This window comes from Gymnoscopelus microlampas (genome assembly GCF_963454915.1).
Source record: "Gymnoscopelus microlampas genome assembly, chromosome: 23".
NCBI classification, from domain to species: Eukaryota; Metazoa; Chordata; class Actinopteri; order Myctophiformes; family Myctophidae; genus Gymnoscopelus; species Gymnoscopelus microlampas.
Window position 1 is genome coordinate 30,951,529 of NC_139960.1, and position 14,919 is coordinate 30,966,447.

The window sequence follows — 14,919 nt, forward strand, 5'->3', positions numbered from 1 at the left end:
GAGAGACCCTGTTACTGAACAAACACTCTATAGCAATGAGTACTATCAGAATATCTATTTAATCCTGTAACTTATAGCAAACAAACTTGTTGTTCCCATTCAAAAGCTGACACCAGCCTCCAAAAGCTAGTCTTTGTGAATGGCTGCTTTCACTTTCCGCCAAAAAACTGCAATAAATTTGATTGTCAAAGAGGATGTGGATAAACGCATCAGACCCTCTGTGGACCCATCATCATTCCTGTGGAATGACTAGAGACCACAGACTGACACAATTTTTGACTCAATGTATGGAGTGTTTTTACTTACTCTCTGAGTAATTATGAAACAAAAAGGCTGGTAAACGAGGCTCTGTGAGTAACAGTCTGGATATTTCACCAATGCAGTGGTTCTCAAACATTTTAATTTCAAGGACTCTGAGAGAGTATACAAATAGAATCAAATGGACCCTTGCAGGTCAATGTGGTTCCATTTGTACACTCTCAGAGTTAAGGAATCCTGAGGGTCCCTGCGGACCCCACTTTGAGAATCACTGCACTAATGCTTTCCTTCTTGGCATAATTGGGAGGCTCCCAGTTTGATGCCCGCTCTTCCTGGCGCCGTGGACAACTTAAGTGTCCTTGAGCAAGACAATGAACCCCTAACCGCTGCAAGCCTATTGGTGGCTTGCGTGACTTTCGTCAGGGTGAATGGGTGGTAAAGCAAAGCGTTGACTAATAAAGCATTTCGGAAAAACATGTTATATGAATGTCTACCATATATTTAATAAATATGTTCCTAATATTGTGTTTTATGTATGGGATCCCCTGGAATTTTCATACACTCATTGCATACATGTAGCAATATTATTTATTATTATTAATGGCATTTGTTCTAACATGCAGAAATAATAATAATAACAATAATAACTAGAAAAAGTGCTCCTCGGAGCACAACTCTCCGCCAGAAGACTTGTGTTGGTTCGAAGGTCGCGAAGGTCGCTATCCCTCTTGTATATGTAAGTGTCCTATCCATCCTGTCTGGGTAAGTGTCCTCTTCCGTTCATTCTGTGTAAGTGTCCTATCCCTCCTGTCCTATCCGTCCTGTCTATGTAAGTGTCATATCCCTCCTGTCTATATAAGTGTCCTATCTGTCCTATCTGTCCAATAAGACAGATAGGAACAATTGGACCGCGACTACTTGACTACTTCCGGTTCGAAGGTCTGGGAGTGAGCTAGTGGCCGGATTTTCGGTATTGGAATCTGGCTTATCACAGTGACACATGTATTTATAGGTCGCTATCCCTCTTGTATATGTAAGTGTCCTATCCAACCTGTCTTGGTAAGTGTCCTCTTCCGTTCTGTCTGTGTGAGTGTCCTATCCCTCCTGTCTGTATAAGTGTCCTATGTCATATCCCTCCTGTCTATATAAATGTCCTATCTGTCCTATCTGCCATGCAGCCATTTCATGGTTCCCGTCTTACCTCACTCTGACAGTGGCTAAGACACTGTCAGAGTGATGCCATGTATATATAGGCCCGGTGGCGTCACTAGCCAATCAGATCACAGTATTTCACGTGTCACGTGAGGCTTGACCAATCGGTGTGTCATGTTTAGAAAGTGAAAACGCAGTGATAACAATACTCTCCTGGCGGAGAGTAATAATAATAATAATAATTTTAAACACTTCCAATGTTTCATTTTTGTTTCTGAATTACAGTGCTGTCAAACTGCATCAGAATATATAAAAGCAACATCAAAATCATTGCATAAACACATTTGGAGTTACATTCCTGGCTCGAAAGTCTCTCTCAGCATCTCAAATGTCACACTGCTGTGTAGCATTCCTTTCAACTTGAGTCCTTTAAGCATTAGGATTTAACAAATACATTGAACCCCCTCCCCGATAACTCCTGTACAAATACAAAAATTCACAAAATAACTGAAGTTGTCATATTATTGAGTTACATTGCAACACAATGAAAAAGTGTTCTGTTACAAAAACAGACTGCAGAACATGTTTTCAGTTAAAGGCTATTTTAACCTTTTGTTGATAAAAAGCAACATTTTGACGCAGGAGTGAGACATATTTCTACAGAAGCTGATTAATGAAAATTGAGTAATTTCTTTCCTCACAAAAAATGTATTCATTCTTTTCATTCATTTTGGAGCTGAGCCCATGAAATACATTAAAACGTTATTGAAATACTCCCCATTTTTCACAGACAAGGCAAAATACCCTGCGGTCTGGAAAGATTGTGATGCTGTTGATTCATCGGGGCTCCGCCGACATCAGTCCTGCTGCTAACTGTCATTTCCTCCAGCCTACGGCCACTTCTTTTGTGACAAGAACAAGCCCTTCTTATGCCGGGGACTGAGATCATCATCTCTCCCTTACTCTCTCTCTCTCTCTCTCTCTCTCTCTCTCTCTTTCACTCACTCTACTCTCACTCCCTTGCTTTCTGTTACCATCTTGGTCATTCACTCCTCTCTCTCTCTCCTCTCTTTATCTCTCCCCTCTCTCTCTCTCTCTCTCTCTCTCTCTCTCTCTCTCTCTCTCTCTCTCTCTCTCTCTCTCTCTCTCTCTCACACTCCCCCTCCCCCTCCCCCCCCCCCTCTCTCTCTCACTCACTCTCCCTCTCTCTCTCTCTCTCTCTCTCTCTCATTCTGACACATACAGTGCAAGAACACTCACGTTCTCGAGGAGTCATGTTCTCATGACTGGCCATCACTGAGGGACTGAGTGAGATGTACAAAACACACTCATTTGTGGCAGAGAAGCGGCTATAGATCTCAGGCTGGCAACAACATTGGAATACAATGGCTGGATTGAAGGAGACTTCCAGCGATGGCTATCTGCCATCTTGTCTGATCTTTGATTGAGAAAGTGGGGGCACTTTGCGGAGCTTCTCAGCGTGTTGTTTGTGACTGGTAGATTGACAGATCACAGATCATAATAATGTCAACATCCACTCAGAACAGAAGCCAAGTGACAAAAGAAATTGTCCTCGAATGCAATCCCTGTCAGTGGTCCTTAGTTGCACTTCTAACTCTTACAATTTGTTGTTAAGGATTTTAGAGCACTTCAGCCGTCATGTTATACAAAGTGTTAGGAATCTTCTTCTTGGTTTCGGCATCTGAAGCAAAGAGGTAAATGAATGCACTGTGTATTCTTGCTCAAGGACACTTCTGCAAAGGATCGACCTCTTGGTTGTTGGCGTAGTAGATCAGACCTGCTAAACTGACGTGGTGCCTCATATTCCCAGTTTACGATGAAATGAAAAGTCTAATGGATTCCCAGTTCATTGGTTCCAGTTCAAGAGAATCATCCAGTGATTCCATGTAATGCGATTCTAGTGATACATACAGTATCTCTGATTCCACTTCTGTTTTTAGTTTTACTACTGAAACTATTAACATACTCCAATACCATTTCAGGTATAGACCTCAGCTGAGAACTGTTTTTTATACTGATCAATAGCGAAGGTTGCCCCACTCACCGCCAGCCAAAACGCTGGTGAACTGAGCTGGCAGCATCTGGTATAGTAGGCCCATCTAGTCTACAAGCCACTTTAGCAGGTAACCATCTATCTATTTTTTTTATTTTTTATCTGTGTTCCCAAAACAAAAACCACCAGAACCTCTCTCTATTTCCAAAGCATAATAAAAAACAATTTATCAGAAGTTGCTGGTAACTACCAGCCATCGGGGCAGGCGCTTCAGGTCCTATCTAGTTGACTAGAGGATTCTCTTATGGCCGTCCGCGTCCGTGTGTTTGTCGAAGCTGCCAGAGACGACCGAGCAATGAACGACGTCCATTCGATCCAGCCTGCTGATGCCAGTGAAGAAGGAAGAACCTGGAGAGTGAGTATTGTCAGTGCTGTGCACAGGTCCCCTTCATTCTCCTCTTGTCGTGAGTTTGAATCCTCTCGTGTTCAGAGGCACTGCTGCGTCGTCCCGTTGGCAGCGCGTCGGCAGCACTGCTGCAGCTGAACGTGTGCAGAGGGACAAAGGTGCAGTCTGCAGGGCTCACGTTGGTGGAGACGGTCGGCACCGTGTCGCAAGGCGTCGCCCGGCCGCTCTCGATGTCAAACACCGGGGCTCTCCTTCTTCTTGTTATCACCTGAGTAAAAAAAGATATTCAGAGGAGAAAAGTTAACCACTTCTTAAACCCTCTATAGTCTCAGTGAAACGGACTTGAGAGACAACTGTACTCGGAACGCTTTTTTCCGCGTCTACACCAAATCTGGGGGAAAAGGGAAATGTTCCCCCAGAAGGGTTCAAGTGATTAACCCCATGAACCCTCGCGTCCCTTTTCTGTGGGCGAACATTTGGCAAAAATAGCAAATCTACAAACTCACGTTGAGCTTGTAGATTGTCTTATTTTCGGCGAAGAGATTTGGTGTATACTACGGAAATATTATCGGACCTATAGAGAGCCCTGGGGGACCCAGTCAACTATGAATATAGAGTTTAAGTGGTAAGCCTAATTTATGCTTTGTTGCATGATATTGTTACGCAACAAAGTATAAATTATGCTTCAGTTGGCTAGAATTGTCTATTGCTCTCTGTCTCCCACACACACACACACACACGACATGAACAACCGGAATATGACCAAACAAAGTATGGAAAGCCAATAGCAAAGAGTTTCCCCTGCCCACCTCGCTCCCTTTCATGTCCGCGTCCGACCCACACACACACACACACACACACACACAGACACACACACAAACACACACACACACACACACACACACACACACACACACACACACACACACACACACACACACACACACACACACACACACAATCTCAATGTCACAATAAGACTACTATTTAACCTTTCTATCTAGTTTAGATTTAGATTTATATTTCATTGTCATCCACACTGTTGAGGAAGCATGAAGTACAAGAATTTCACACTGCGTATAATGCTGCAGTGTGTTTCTATAATGGGACAATAAAAATCTTGAACCTTGAAGGTTCTTTCCTTTTTTATTTTAGTGTTTTTATGGTTGGCTAACGTACAACCCTCGCGTGCGTGCGTGCGTGCGTGTGTGTAATTGTGAGATAACTAATATACCCTTCAAAATTGTATATTGAAATATAACAACCATTTCTTGTGAAATAGATGGTTCTTGGCAACCCTGAATTGGGCTCATAAAGTTGGAGGTTGAAACTATAGGACACATTATTAGGCTTAAAAAGTAAAGTTTTTCCTTTCCCTCTAAGTAAAGACATAGCGGACATCAAGGATTCACCAACACATTCTGAGTTGTACCCTTAAAATATCTTCTTAAAATAGGATGTAATTATGAGATACATCTAAGGAGGCCTATAGCCCCGCCCCCCGCATTGGTTTCAATGCTGTTGTCTTTAAATGTGCTCTTTAAATAAACTGGAGTGGAGTCCTCCATAGTCTCTAGAGCCAGTCTATCTCTTCTGCAATCTTCAAATGCTCCAGACGGGTAGGCGGGTAGGCGGAAGCATTTGGGAATTTTGGGAGCCAACGCGTCTGTCTCGAGAGGCTAACTCCTCCACAAGCCTCCAGTGATTGATTGGGATGCCTATCAGAAAGACACTATTTTGCAGTTTGTTGTCCTGGTTATGAGGGCAAACAAGGGCATCAAAGCTGCCATTCCCCAAAGTGTTTGATCAGTATAATCATCTCATACTGTATGTCTAATGCTACCTCGAGGCCTAATTTCCATCCTCACTGTCAGCCTACTGTGTAGATGGTGCGATCGTGATTTGTTGTTAAAAAGACGTGAAGCTTTTTTGATCTTCACTCTACAGATCTTGTCACCCAAGAGTGATGAACTACTTGGGTGTGTATACTATTAATGTGATGTTGTGGGATGTTTTCTGTCATTTTTCTGACATGCCTTCTATTTTAGACTCACCTTGAATGAACTATTATAGGCTATGCTGTTTTGTACTGTATTACTTTATTTTTCTTTCTTAAGGCCGGTGCATAGTCCACTTTTAGGGTTGTGTATCTCTCTCTCTCTCTCTCTCTCTCTGCCTCACACACACATGCGCGTGCGCGCACGCACGCACGCACGCACGCACACACACACACACACACACACACACACACACACACACACACACACACACACACACACACACACACACACACACACACACACACACACACACACACACACACACACACACACACACACACAGGATGTATGGACATTTTCAGGAGACAGTTTTGTCCAGCTACAACAAGATTGAATCAGAAAATATTGAAACTAATTATCTTGGCATAGCAGCATTTTCTTTATTATTACTATATTCTTTTTAACCACTGAAACCCTATAAACTTTGTTGACCGGTGTCCTCCAAGGGGATCTATTCTTGGTCCCCTACTTCTTTAACCTCTGGGCCAAATCTGTTTACCGAAAATAGCAGATCTACAAGCTTGCAGCATGGAGATAGGCTACTTTAAGGGTGCGACACCGGCACACAATCCACTGAGGCGTTACTCTCCTGCTTGTAAAACTAAGGCTAAGCTGAAATCCAGCACTGAGGATCTTACCAGCCAGAGGACGAGGACAACACAGGCTGTGACGGGTATCAGAAGCAGAAACCATGCACTCCTGCTAGACCAGCTGTGTTCATCCTCTTCTAGACCTCCTGCAAAATATAGAAAATATTAGGGCTTAACCTATTCAAACCGGGAAAGCATGTGTCATTTTTGATTTTTGCGTAGCAGTCAAAAATAGCAGAAATGCGATCTCTGTACTTCTGCTATTTTTGAATAATCTTGAAAGTGTTTGAAAAATGTTGAAACATTTTGAATTACGAAAAAAGTTTGAGAACTACTGATTCAGAAGGGCCCCTGATTGTAGAACGGGCCTCAGGTCTTAAAGGGTTAAGTGTTTTTAAAATTACCAAAAAATGTAAAGCATGGTATGATGTAATGACAGCTATACCTGGTGTGTGCTGTGAGTGGTGGCAGGGTGGAGGTTTACAGGGGAATCCCTCCGCTCCCTGCGCTGCGGTGTTCAGCAGCTCTTTGACGTAGTCAAAGTACAGGCCAGACAGCAGGGTGCCCTGTCTGTAGTGACACCTGAACACCTGCATCGCCGTTTCCTACAAGAACAAAGAACAGTTTAAAAATAAAACTATACTATGGGTCTCCCTGTCTCTCCAGCTATTTAGACAGAATTTAAACAGAATATGTATTTTCTATTAAAATATTATCCAATCATGAGAGAGAATTCATACATGATACAGGATATATTATAGGCCTACAAGTGAAAGTGGAAGTGATGACACAAAGTGTCAGCAGACAAAATGTAAACTGGATAACTGAAGCCGATAAATAGTTACTCTCTGCTGACTGAATGAAATTGGCAACCCACCTGAAAATGTATTTTATGTATATTTGATTGATTCATTGATTGAATACTTTATTAACAGTTTGCAAATAGTACGATTATAGAATGGTGCTAAAAGGATAACACACATACAGTAAAAAGCCTTTCTTTCCATTGTGGTCCAGTGTGAGCTGGAGAGACGGGGAGACCTCACACTCAGAAATTATTTATCTTGGAATATAAAGCTTTAACCTTTAAAACTCTCTGTAACAAAACATTTACAGATACATTTGGGTCCACAGGGCAGGGATTCTCAACCGTTTTCAATTTTACTTCAAGGACCCCCATTTTGATATGATCTGATTTTGACCCCAATCTACACTAGTAAAATCCAAATAGAACCAAATGGACCTGTAATGCTTAATTTACACCATGCAATGCCGATCTACAAGCTCACAACACGTCGCATCTGTGGCTTGGATCGGCTATTTTCAGCACACAACACCGTCATACGACGAAGTATAAATCGGCCTTAAAGGGTCCTTTTGGTTCCATTTGTGCATTTTCTGAGTTACAGACCCATAAGTGTCCATTTGTTTCCTATCAATCATTTCACTGGGGACCCCGCGGAACCCCCTCAAGGACCCCTGGGGGACTCCGGAACCCACGTTGAGATGGCTATTTATGGCTATTATTATAATTAGGACAATCATTTTGTACACTCAATTGATATGCCTCTGCTTTCACTTTTTAAAGACCAGGAAATTCAAATAATGTGGAAAAACATTAAGCAACCTGGGGAACCAAATACAGCTGGTTTTCAATGCTAGAAGACATTTACAACGTACATTTATAGGTCAGTATTGTACCAAGTACTGTCAATACAGTATGTACACTGTATAAAGCATATTCCTCCACTTGTGATGTCATTATTGTGCCATCTCATTCTGGCACCTGTGCAGTCACCTTCTCAGATCCTTTTTAAGCCATGTCCATATAATTACATAAAGATAGCGACTTCAATTTTTCTCGTATATGGATGAGTATGTAAATATATAAGTGTCCCATAAGTGTCCCATATCGCTAACTTTAAATCAAATGCACAGCTCACTAAAGACTGCCTTTAGTCAGCTGTGCTGAGCTGTGCTGACTAGACAAATGGCTCTTGTGTTTATGCAATCAAAATGTGACTATACTAATGTGTCACTAATAGTATGTCAAGTACATATACGGGAAGTGATGTTGTGACACTGTCGCAGAGACCCACGACCCACTCACAAAGTCACACAGGACGTCTGTGACTCATGGCTCAGGGACAACAGGTCCTCACAAACAGTACAAGGGGACAGTTGAAGACATATGACTGTCAGTAGACTGAACAGATCACGGTACAATCACTCATTCAGCGCTCACTATGGCCATTCACTCGTGCCCGGCCATTCGGACAGACGGAGCGGCTGCTGCTGCTTTGTTGATGTTGTCGGGAAAGTCAGCAGGTGTGGAGCCACACAGCAGCCTCTCTGTTCAGCCTCTGGTCTTATCTTTAGTCTTGTATGGCCACATTGTTTTTTTCTGTTTTTTGGACGTTTTAATTTGATTGGAGGGGCATTTTAGGCACCTATTTTAGGCATGTCATTATAGGCGAACAAACATTTTTAAACATTTCCTTCTTTTTCTTTTTTTCTAAATAGCGGATGTAGTACACATCCAAACATCCATGCTTTGTACTTTGCATCATAACCACTCAAACCCTCCAGACTAAGTAAACTGGACCTGAGTTGGTTTTGCACTTGGACCACGTTTTCCCGTCTACACCAAACCTTTTTGCCAAAAATAGCAGATCTACAAGCTCTCAACAACTTGTGAGCTTGTAGATCTGCTATTTTTTATCCATATTCTGGTCCAATCTTCCAACCAGAATATGGATGCTGGGGTCCAAGTGGTTAATAAAAAAGGCATCAAATCAGTCCACGTTGCTCCAGTGATTTCCTTCTCACAAAATAAGGTTCATGATGATGATGATTATGATTAGTGTTAATCGCTTAAACCCTATATACCTTTTTGACAAGAGTCCCCCAGGGGTCTATTCTTGGCCCATTGGGACATCACGTGAGCTTGTAGATCGGCTACTTTTGGCGAAGAGATTTGGTACACTGGGAAAAAAGGATTGTGGGCCCCTCACAGCACATTGTGTTGCGACGTGTTGTGAGCTTGTAGATCTGCTATTTTTGCTGAATGTTTGCCAATCATGACATGTCCAGAATAGAAATCCTCATGCATCCCTGGTGGTTAATTATTCAAAGAAGCTAATTGTTTATATCTGATTCCCCGGCCCTCCGACAGTGGATAAGAGATGACCACAAAGAGAAGCTTAGATAGTGTGTTCTTCATCACATTCACAAGGAGGTCAGAGAAGCGGTTTCTATCAAGAAGCCACGGCGATAGATTCAGCTTTTAGCATAGCTTTTATGCCTTTATGGATAGGACAGTAGGCTGACAGCAAATGGGGAGAAACACGCAGCAAAGGCCGTCGGGATCGGGACTCGAACCCGCGACGTGCTGTCAGGCTACATTGCGCCTTGGTGCCTGGACCGCTAAGCCAGCTTTCCAAGTCATATCTTTAAGGAGTCTGCCCTCCAGCTATCATTTCCTGCAGGGTTTGCAACACCGAACGTCACTCCCAAATACTGCTGTACAGTAAATGAATGTATTGTTCAACTTCCTCCTCTGCTAAGGGTAGCAGAGATGCTAAGATTATGGGGGAGAAACAAAGAGACCTGAGTTCTTGCTGGGAAAGAAAGAATCCTCTGGAAAGCTGCAAGTATGTTGGCTTCTTCTGGACACGTTTTAGCAGGTGAATTTGCTCTGATGGCATCAGAGCGTCATGTACGTATGTTGTATCCGTTGCTTTTCCTTATTCTCTTTCATTTATTTATTTATCTATCCATTTATTTAACCTTATTATTGTTTTATCTTGTTACTTGAGGATGTTACATTTTTATTCCAGATTAGCTTCTTGTTTGTAAAGCTGTGTTTACACTATGATCCCGGTGTATTGCCAGCTACAAAACTGACAAATTGTTGGCATAGGACAGGGAAGAGCAGGGGGAGAGTGGTTCACACATCACCCTGCTTACAGTCATGTGACTGTGCACACTATTACTCACTCGAGAGCGAGGCAGCATTTGGGGATGATATAAAAAATCCATTTGAGACAAACAGAAACAATACATTTCCATCTGTATGTTTAATTTCAATCATAGGAACGCTACGCACACCAAAGTCTTTGTAGCGGTGCTGGCCCACGGAAGAAGAATCCAAATGATAGTCTTCAAGAGACAATAGAGTGGCAGCACACACTGGTAGCCAAAGTGCCAATGTTTTATTCTGGATGCAGAGTAATGAAAACCAACAGCAGCTAATTTAACTTTACCACCTCCACCTCCACCTCTCCCTCTCTCCCTCTCTCCCTCTCTCTCTGTTACAAGCTGTTTGTATCTAAATGCCTCTAGTGGGATTAACACAGTTGTTTGAAGAAGCAGAGCCAATAGGAATGTTGTGGGACAATAATATAATGCCGGGAGCTCCTACTCACCAACTCCTCGTGGTTGAAGGTGAAGCGTAGGCTCTTCAGCATGGTGATGAAGACGATGATGTTGTCTTTGTTGGGGGAGATGGCTCCAAACATGTTGGCCAGCTTCCTCAGGCTCTGCTCCAGAGGGTAGATGTTCAGCACCACCCAGCACATACCGCTCTGAAGATGCGCGCACACACACACACACACACACACACACACACACACACATACACACACACACACACACACACACACACACACACACACACACACACACACACACACACACACAGATATTACTTTCAATGTCGTCTCAAACTTCAACATTTAACCAATTAAGACCCGAGGCCCATTCTACAAATTATTTTTGTTTTTTTTCTCATTTTATGAATTGTTTTCTCATTTTATGATGTCACTGTAGGGATTATTCAGGCGCAGGTGTTGCCAGAGGTATTTACAAGCAAGATCTGCGTTTACTGGAGGTGATCGATTGCCACCCGGAGCTACAGGGGCGCTTACCGGGGACATCAGTACTTCAACAACAGCCATTAGAGATCGGGACTGGACCGCCCGCGACGGACCCAGATCATCTAAGCTGACCGACGAAAAGTATGTGGTATGTTTAACTACCTCGAGTAGTTAAACAGTAGTTCAACAGACTTTGTTCCTTGTAAATGAACTGTGAACTGACCGGCAACCACTGTTAAACCTGATTTATACGTAGTTGTAAGCTGGTGTCATGCACCGAAAATAGCAGATCTAACAAGCTCACAACGTGTCACATCGCAACGAATTGTGACCTTATAGATCGGCTATTTTCGGAGTACGACCCTCACCTGAAGCACAACAAAGTTTAAATCAGGCATTAGTGCTATCATCTTCACACTGTGCAATACAGGACCACAGATGCTGTATTGTTGTACTGTACCGTGTCTTACATGTTTGATTACATTTATACTCACCACTTCTTTGGGGATGTAATCAATAGGAATCTCATAATCACTTGGAATATTCTGCTTCTGTGGAATAAATAAGCATGGAGCAATAATTATTGACAATTGCAAGGCACGTACACAAAAAGTAATTTTCATACAGACTGAGGCAAACAACGAACAATCAAGGCAATCTTGTTTATGAAAACATAGCTCACCAACAGCGACAGCCTGCTCACATCATCTGTTATGGGCGTCCCGAACTTTCCAGAGCAAACCCCAACCGCACTCAGAAGACTTAAGAGGAGACAAGGTGCCGTCAAGATCTGACAGAAAAGAAAAGTAAATAAAAAGCGTTTTTAGTGAATTGATAGAATTGTACAATAGAGCCTACTACTCATACCACACACCAAAAGACACAAATGTTAAGGACATACTCCTGACTAAGGCACTGACCTTGGGGACTGTGCCCACCAAGGTTTTTTTTTCTCCTGAGCACAGCATATGCTTTGGATTGTTTTCAATGGGAGCGGTGTGTATTTACAGTATGCTAGAAATGCCAGCAGCGTGACGAGGCGCTGATCGTCTATTCTGCTTTGCGCTTTCACATCTTGCTTTTTTTTATCTGGTCGCAGAGAATTGAAATATTTCCACATTTGAGCATTTGAACCACTGCTAATAAAGTGAGTCAAATGCAGATGATAGGTTTTTCCCACAGGGATCAATAAAGTATAACGTAACAATTTTTGGGGGCATTGTAGGCATTATTAAATAGGAAAGTGTAGAGAGAGAGAAACCCAAGGGCAGAGAGATGGGAGACATGACCGCATCCTCACGTCTCACAATGAGTATAGTCTATGCACTACTGGCTAGGCCACCAGGCATCCCCATAACTAATTTAAGACCATGTAAGAGCTTTTGACTACATGATACCTAGCAGCCTCCCTATACTGGGCATGTCATAATAGGTGAACATTCTGTGAAAATAAGCAATTATTTTATTATAATCAATTCTGTTATATAATCAATTAAATTGATTAGTTTGATTAACTGTTGCACCCCTACATCCCAGAATGACAGCAGAATTCTACCGTTGGCCCACGATGGAGCTGTGCAGCAGCAGTTCAAGGGTCAACAACAGCACAAAAGTATCTCTTTGCTCTACAGGAGCAGTGAGGGATTATGGGTTTTATCTTATCGTAACCACATGAACCCTACCCTATCCCGATTCTGGGCATGTCATAACAGGTGAACATATGGGACAAACAGGTGAACATTAAAGACGCACTGAAGTGACATTTTCGGTCATTTTATTTTGAAGGTTAAGCCCGAAACGTCGGCTCAACGACTCTAAACCAATCAGAAGGTCCCATCCCTTCAGGCTATGGGACGTTGGATCTCAATCACTTCAGCCGTGCTGGCACACGGCTAGTGTTTGTTTACAAGTGAGAGAGAGACGGCCAGTGAAGCACGTTTGCTACTACCTGGCTTATTTCTAACCTATAATGTTTTCAGATACATATTTTAGTGTGCAGACGAAGTTTAAAATGAGTAATACACTCATCTTCAATGAGATTCAAAACGGAGTATCTCTGTAATTAAAATCAGCTGTGTTTGAAGAACGTGCAGCTATGGGAATCAAACAGGTGCATGTAATCAAGATTCATTTATATTCGTGAAGGCTGTATTATGTCATCACGCAGCACGTTTTCGTTTACAGGAAGTAATTAAGATTGGCTTTTTAGGGACTTTAGATGTAAAAATACACAGCAATTGTTTTTTTTCATTTTTTTGGGCATCTATTGTTAGGTATGCCCATATGATGACCACGGATATGCTCTAAAAGTGTGAAAAACATATTTTTCATTTCACTACACCTTTAACTGAAAATAGCCAATCTACAAGCTCACAACGCGTCACAGAACGATGCGTTGTGAGCTTGTAGACTAGCTGTTTTGGTGACGAGATTTAGTGTAAAGGGAAAAAAGGACGGGCCCTAGTATGGACCCCTGGGGGACCCCGGTCAACTTTGGTTTATTTTTTATAAGTAGTTTAATTTATTGTGCCTTGCTCAAATGCACCTCGACCGTTAATAGTTCATATTCCTCCCAAGATTCTCTGATAAGAGTTGAAAGGGGAAACATCTGAACATTGCATGCTGTTATGCATTAGATGGACTGGATAATTGGTGTTTTCATGCACTGTTTGAAAAGTGAAACATTTAGACCAAAGGGAAATATTGCTTTAACTCAGTGCCCCTTTGATTTTATACACTGCCGAGGCCTCCATAATTGAACACTTTTTTTTTGCATAATGTTATTTGCCTTGTGTTTTCAGTGAAAATGGAAATCAAAACGTTACTGCCAAATGTAGGTTTCTTCCACAGAATTTGCTTTGGCTCATGAGGAAGTGAGCTGAACCTGGGTCAAATGACAATAGTAAGGGCTCCAAACTGATCTAACCTAGTGAATGTATTATGAATGAATTATTTTATTTAAGTGCCATGCCACCTCGTGGCCCATCCCCCCAAAGGATTTGACACCTTTTCAGACATAATTACAATATTCAAAAGTCAATTTTTTGATACACTGGTTATCTGAATTGTTCACTGCACAAATTGACAAAATGATTGTATATTCAATTATGATTGAGATAGATAATGACAGAAAATGCATATCGTTTCTGCCGGTCAGAAACCTTGTATCTCCACATTTCAACTTTTTATGTTTCATCGTAAATGATTGCCCTAATTTGTCATACAAGAGTGTCATGCAAAAGTAGCAAACATAGCCGATCTACGAGTTCAACAACGTAACGGATTGAACATTTCTAAAGTGAAAGTGGTTAAGTTTGTCTGGCTAATTTAATACATATTAACAAGAGCTTGTGACTAAATAATAACTACATTGGATTCGTTTGGAACACCGGTTATTTTTTTCCATTTACTAAAAGTAACAGTTTTGGACATATGAGGTTTCCACCTGACAGTGACAATATAAATGTTGTCTCTTGAGACCACTGTATTAGGCTTTATATTTTGCCAACGCTTTTACTTTTGACAATACATCTCTACTCCTGAGTGAAAAAAAAGTCATTTT

The 14,919-nt window shown here is 41.9% G+C and overlaps 1 protein-coding gene across 1 annotated transcript in view; it reads right to left on the bottom strand.

The window, feature by feature from the left end:
• Positions 1–2,628: 2,628 nt before the first annotated feature.
• LOC311039942 (uncharacterized protein) overlaps positions 2,629–14,919 on the bottom strand; it is a 14,577-nt gene continuing 2,286 nt past the window's right edge. Inside the window, exons 2-7 of the mRNA XM_084049976.1 lie at positions 12,040–12,147; positions 11,852–11,908; positions 10,908–11,066; positions 6,926–7,085; positions 6,529–6,626; positions 2,629–4,098 (exon numbers count right to left, since the gene is read on the bottom strand). Of these exons, the coding sequence (XP_083906102.1) occupies positions 3,850–4,098; positions 6,529–6,626; positions 6,926–7,085; positions 10,908–11,066; positions 11,852–11,908; positions 12,040–12,147 (831 nt within the window). The 3' untranslated portion in view covers positions 2,629–3,849. The remainder of the gene's footprint in view (positions 4,099–6,528; positions 6,627–6,925; positions 7,086–10,907; positions 11,067–11,851; positions 11,909–12,039; positions 12,148–14,919) is intronic.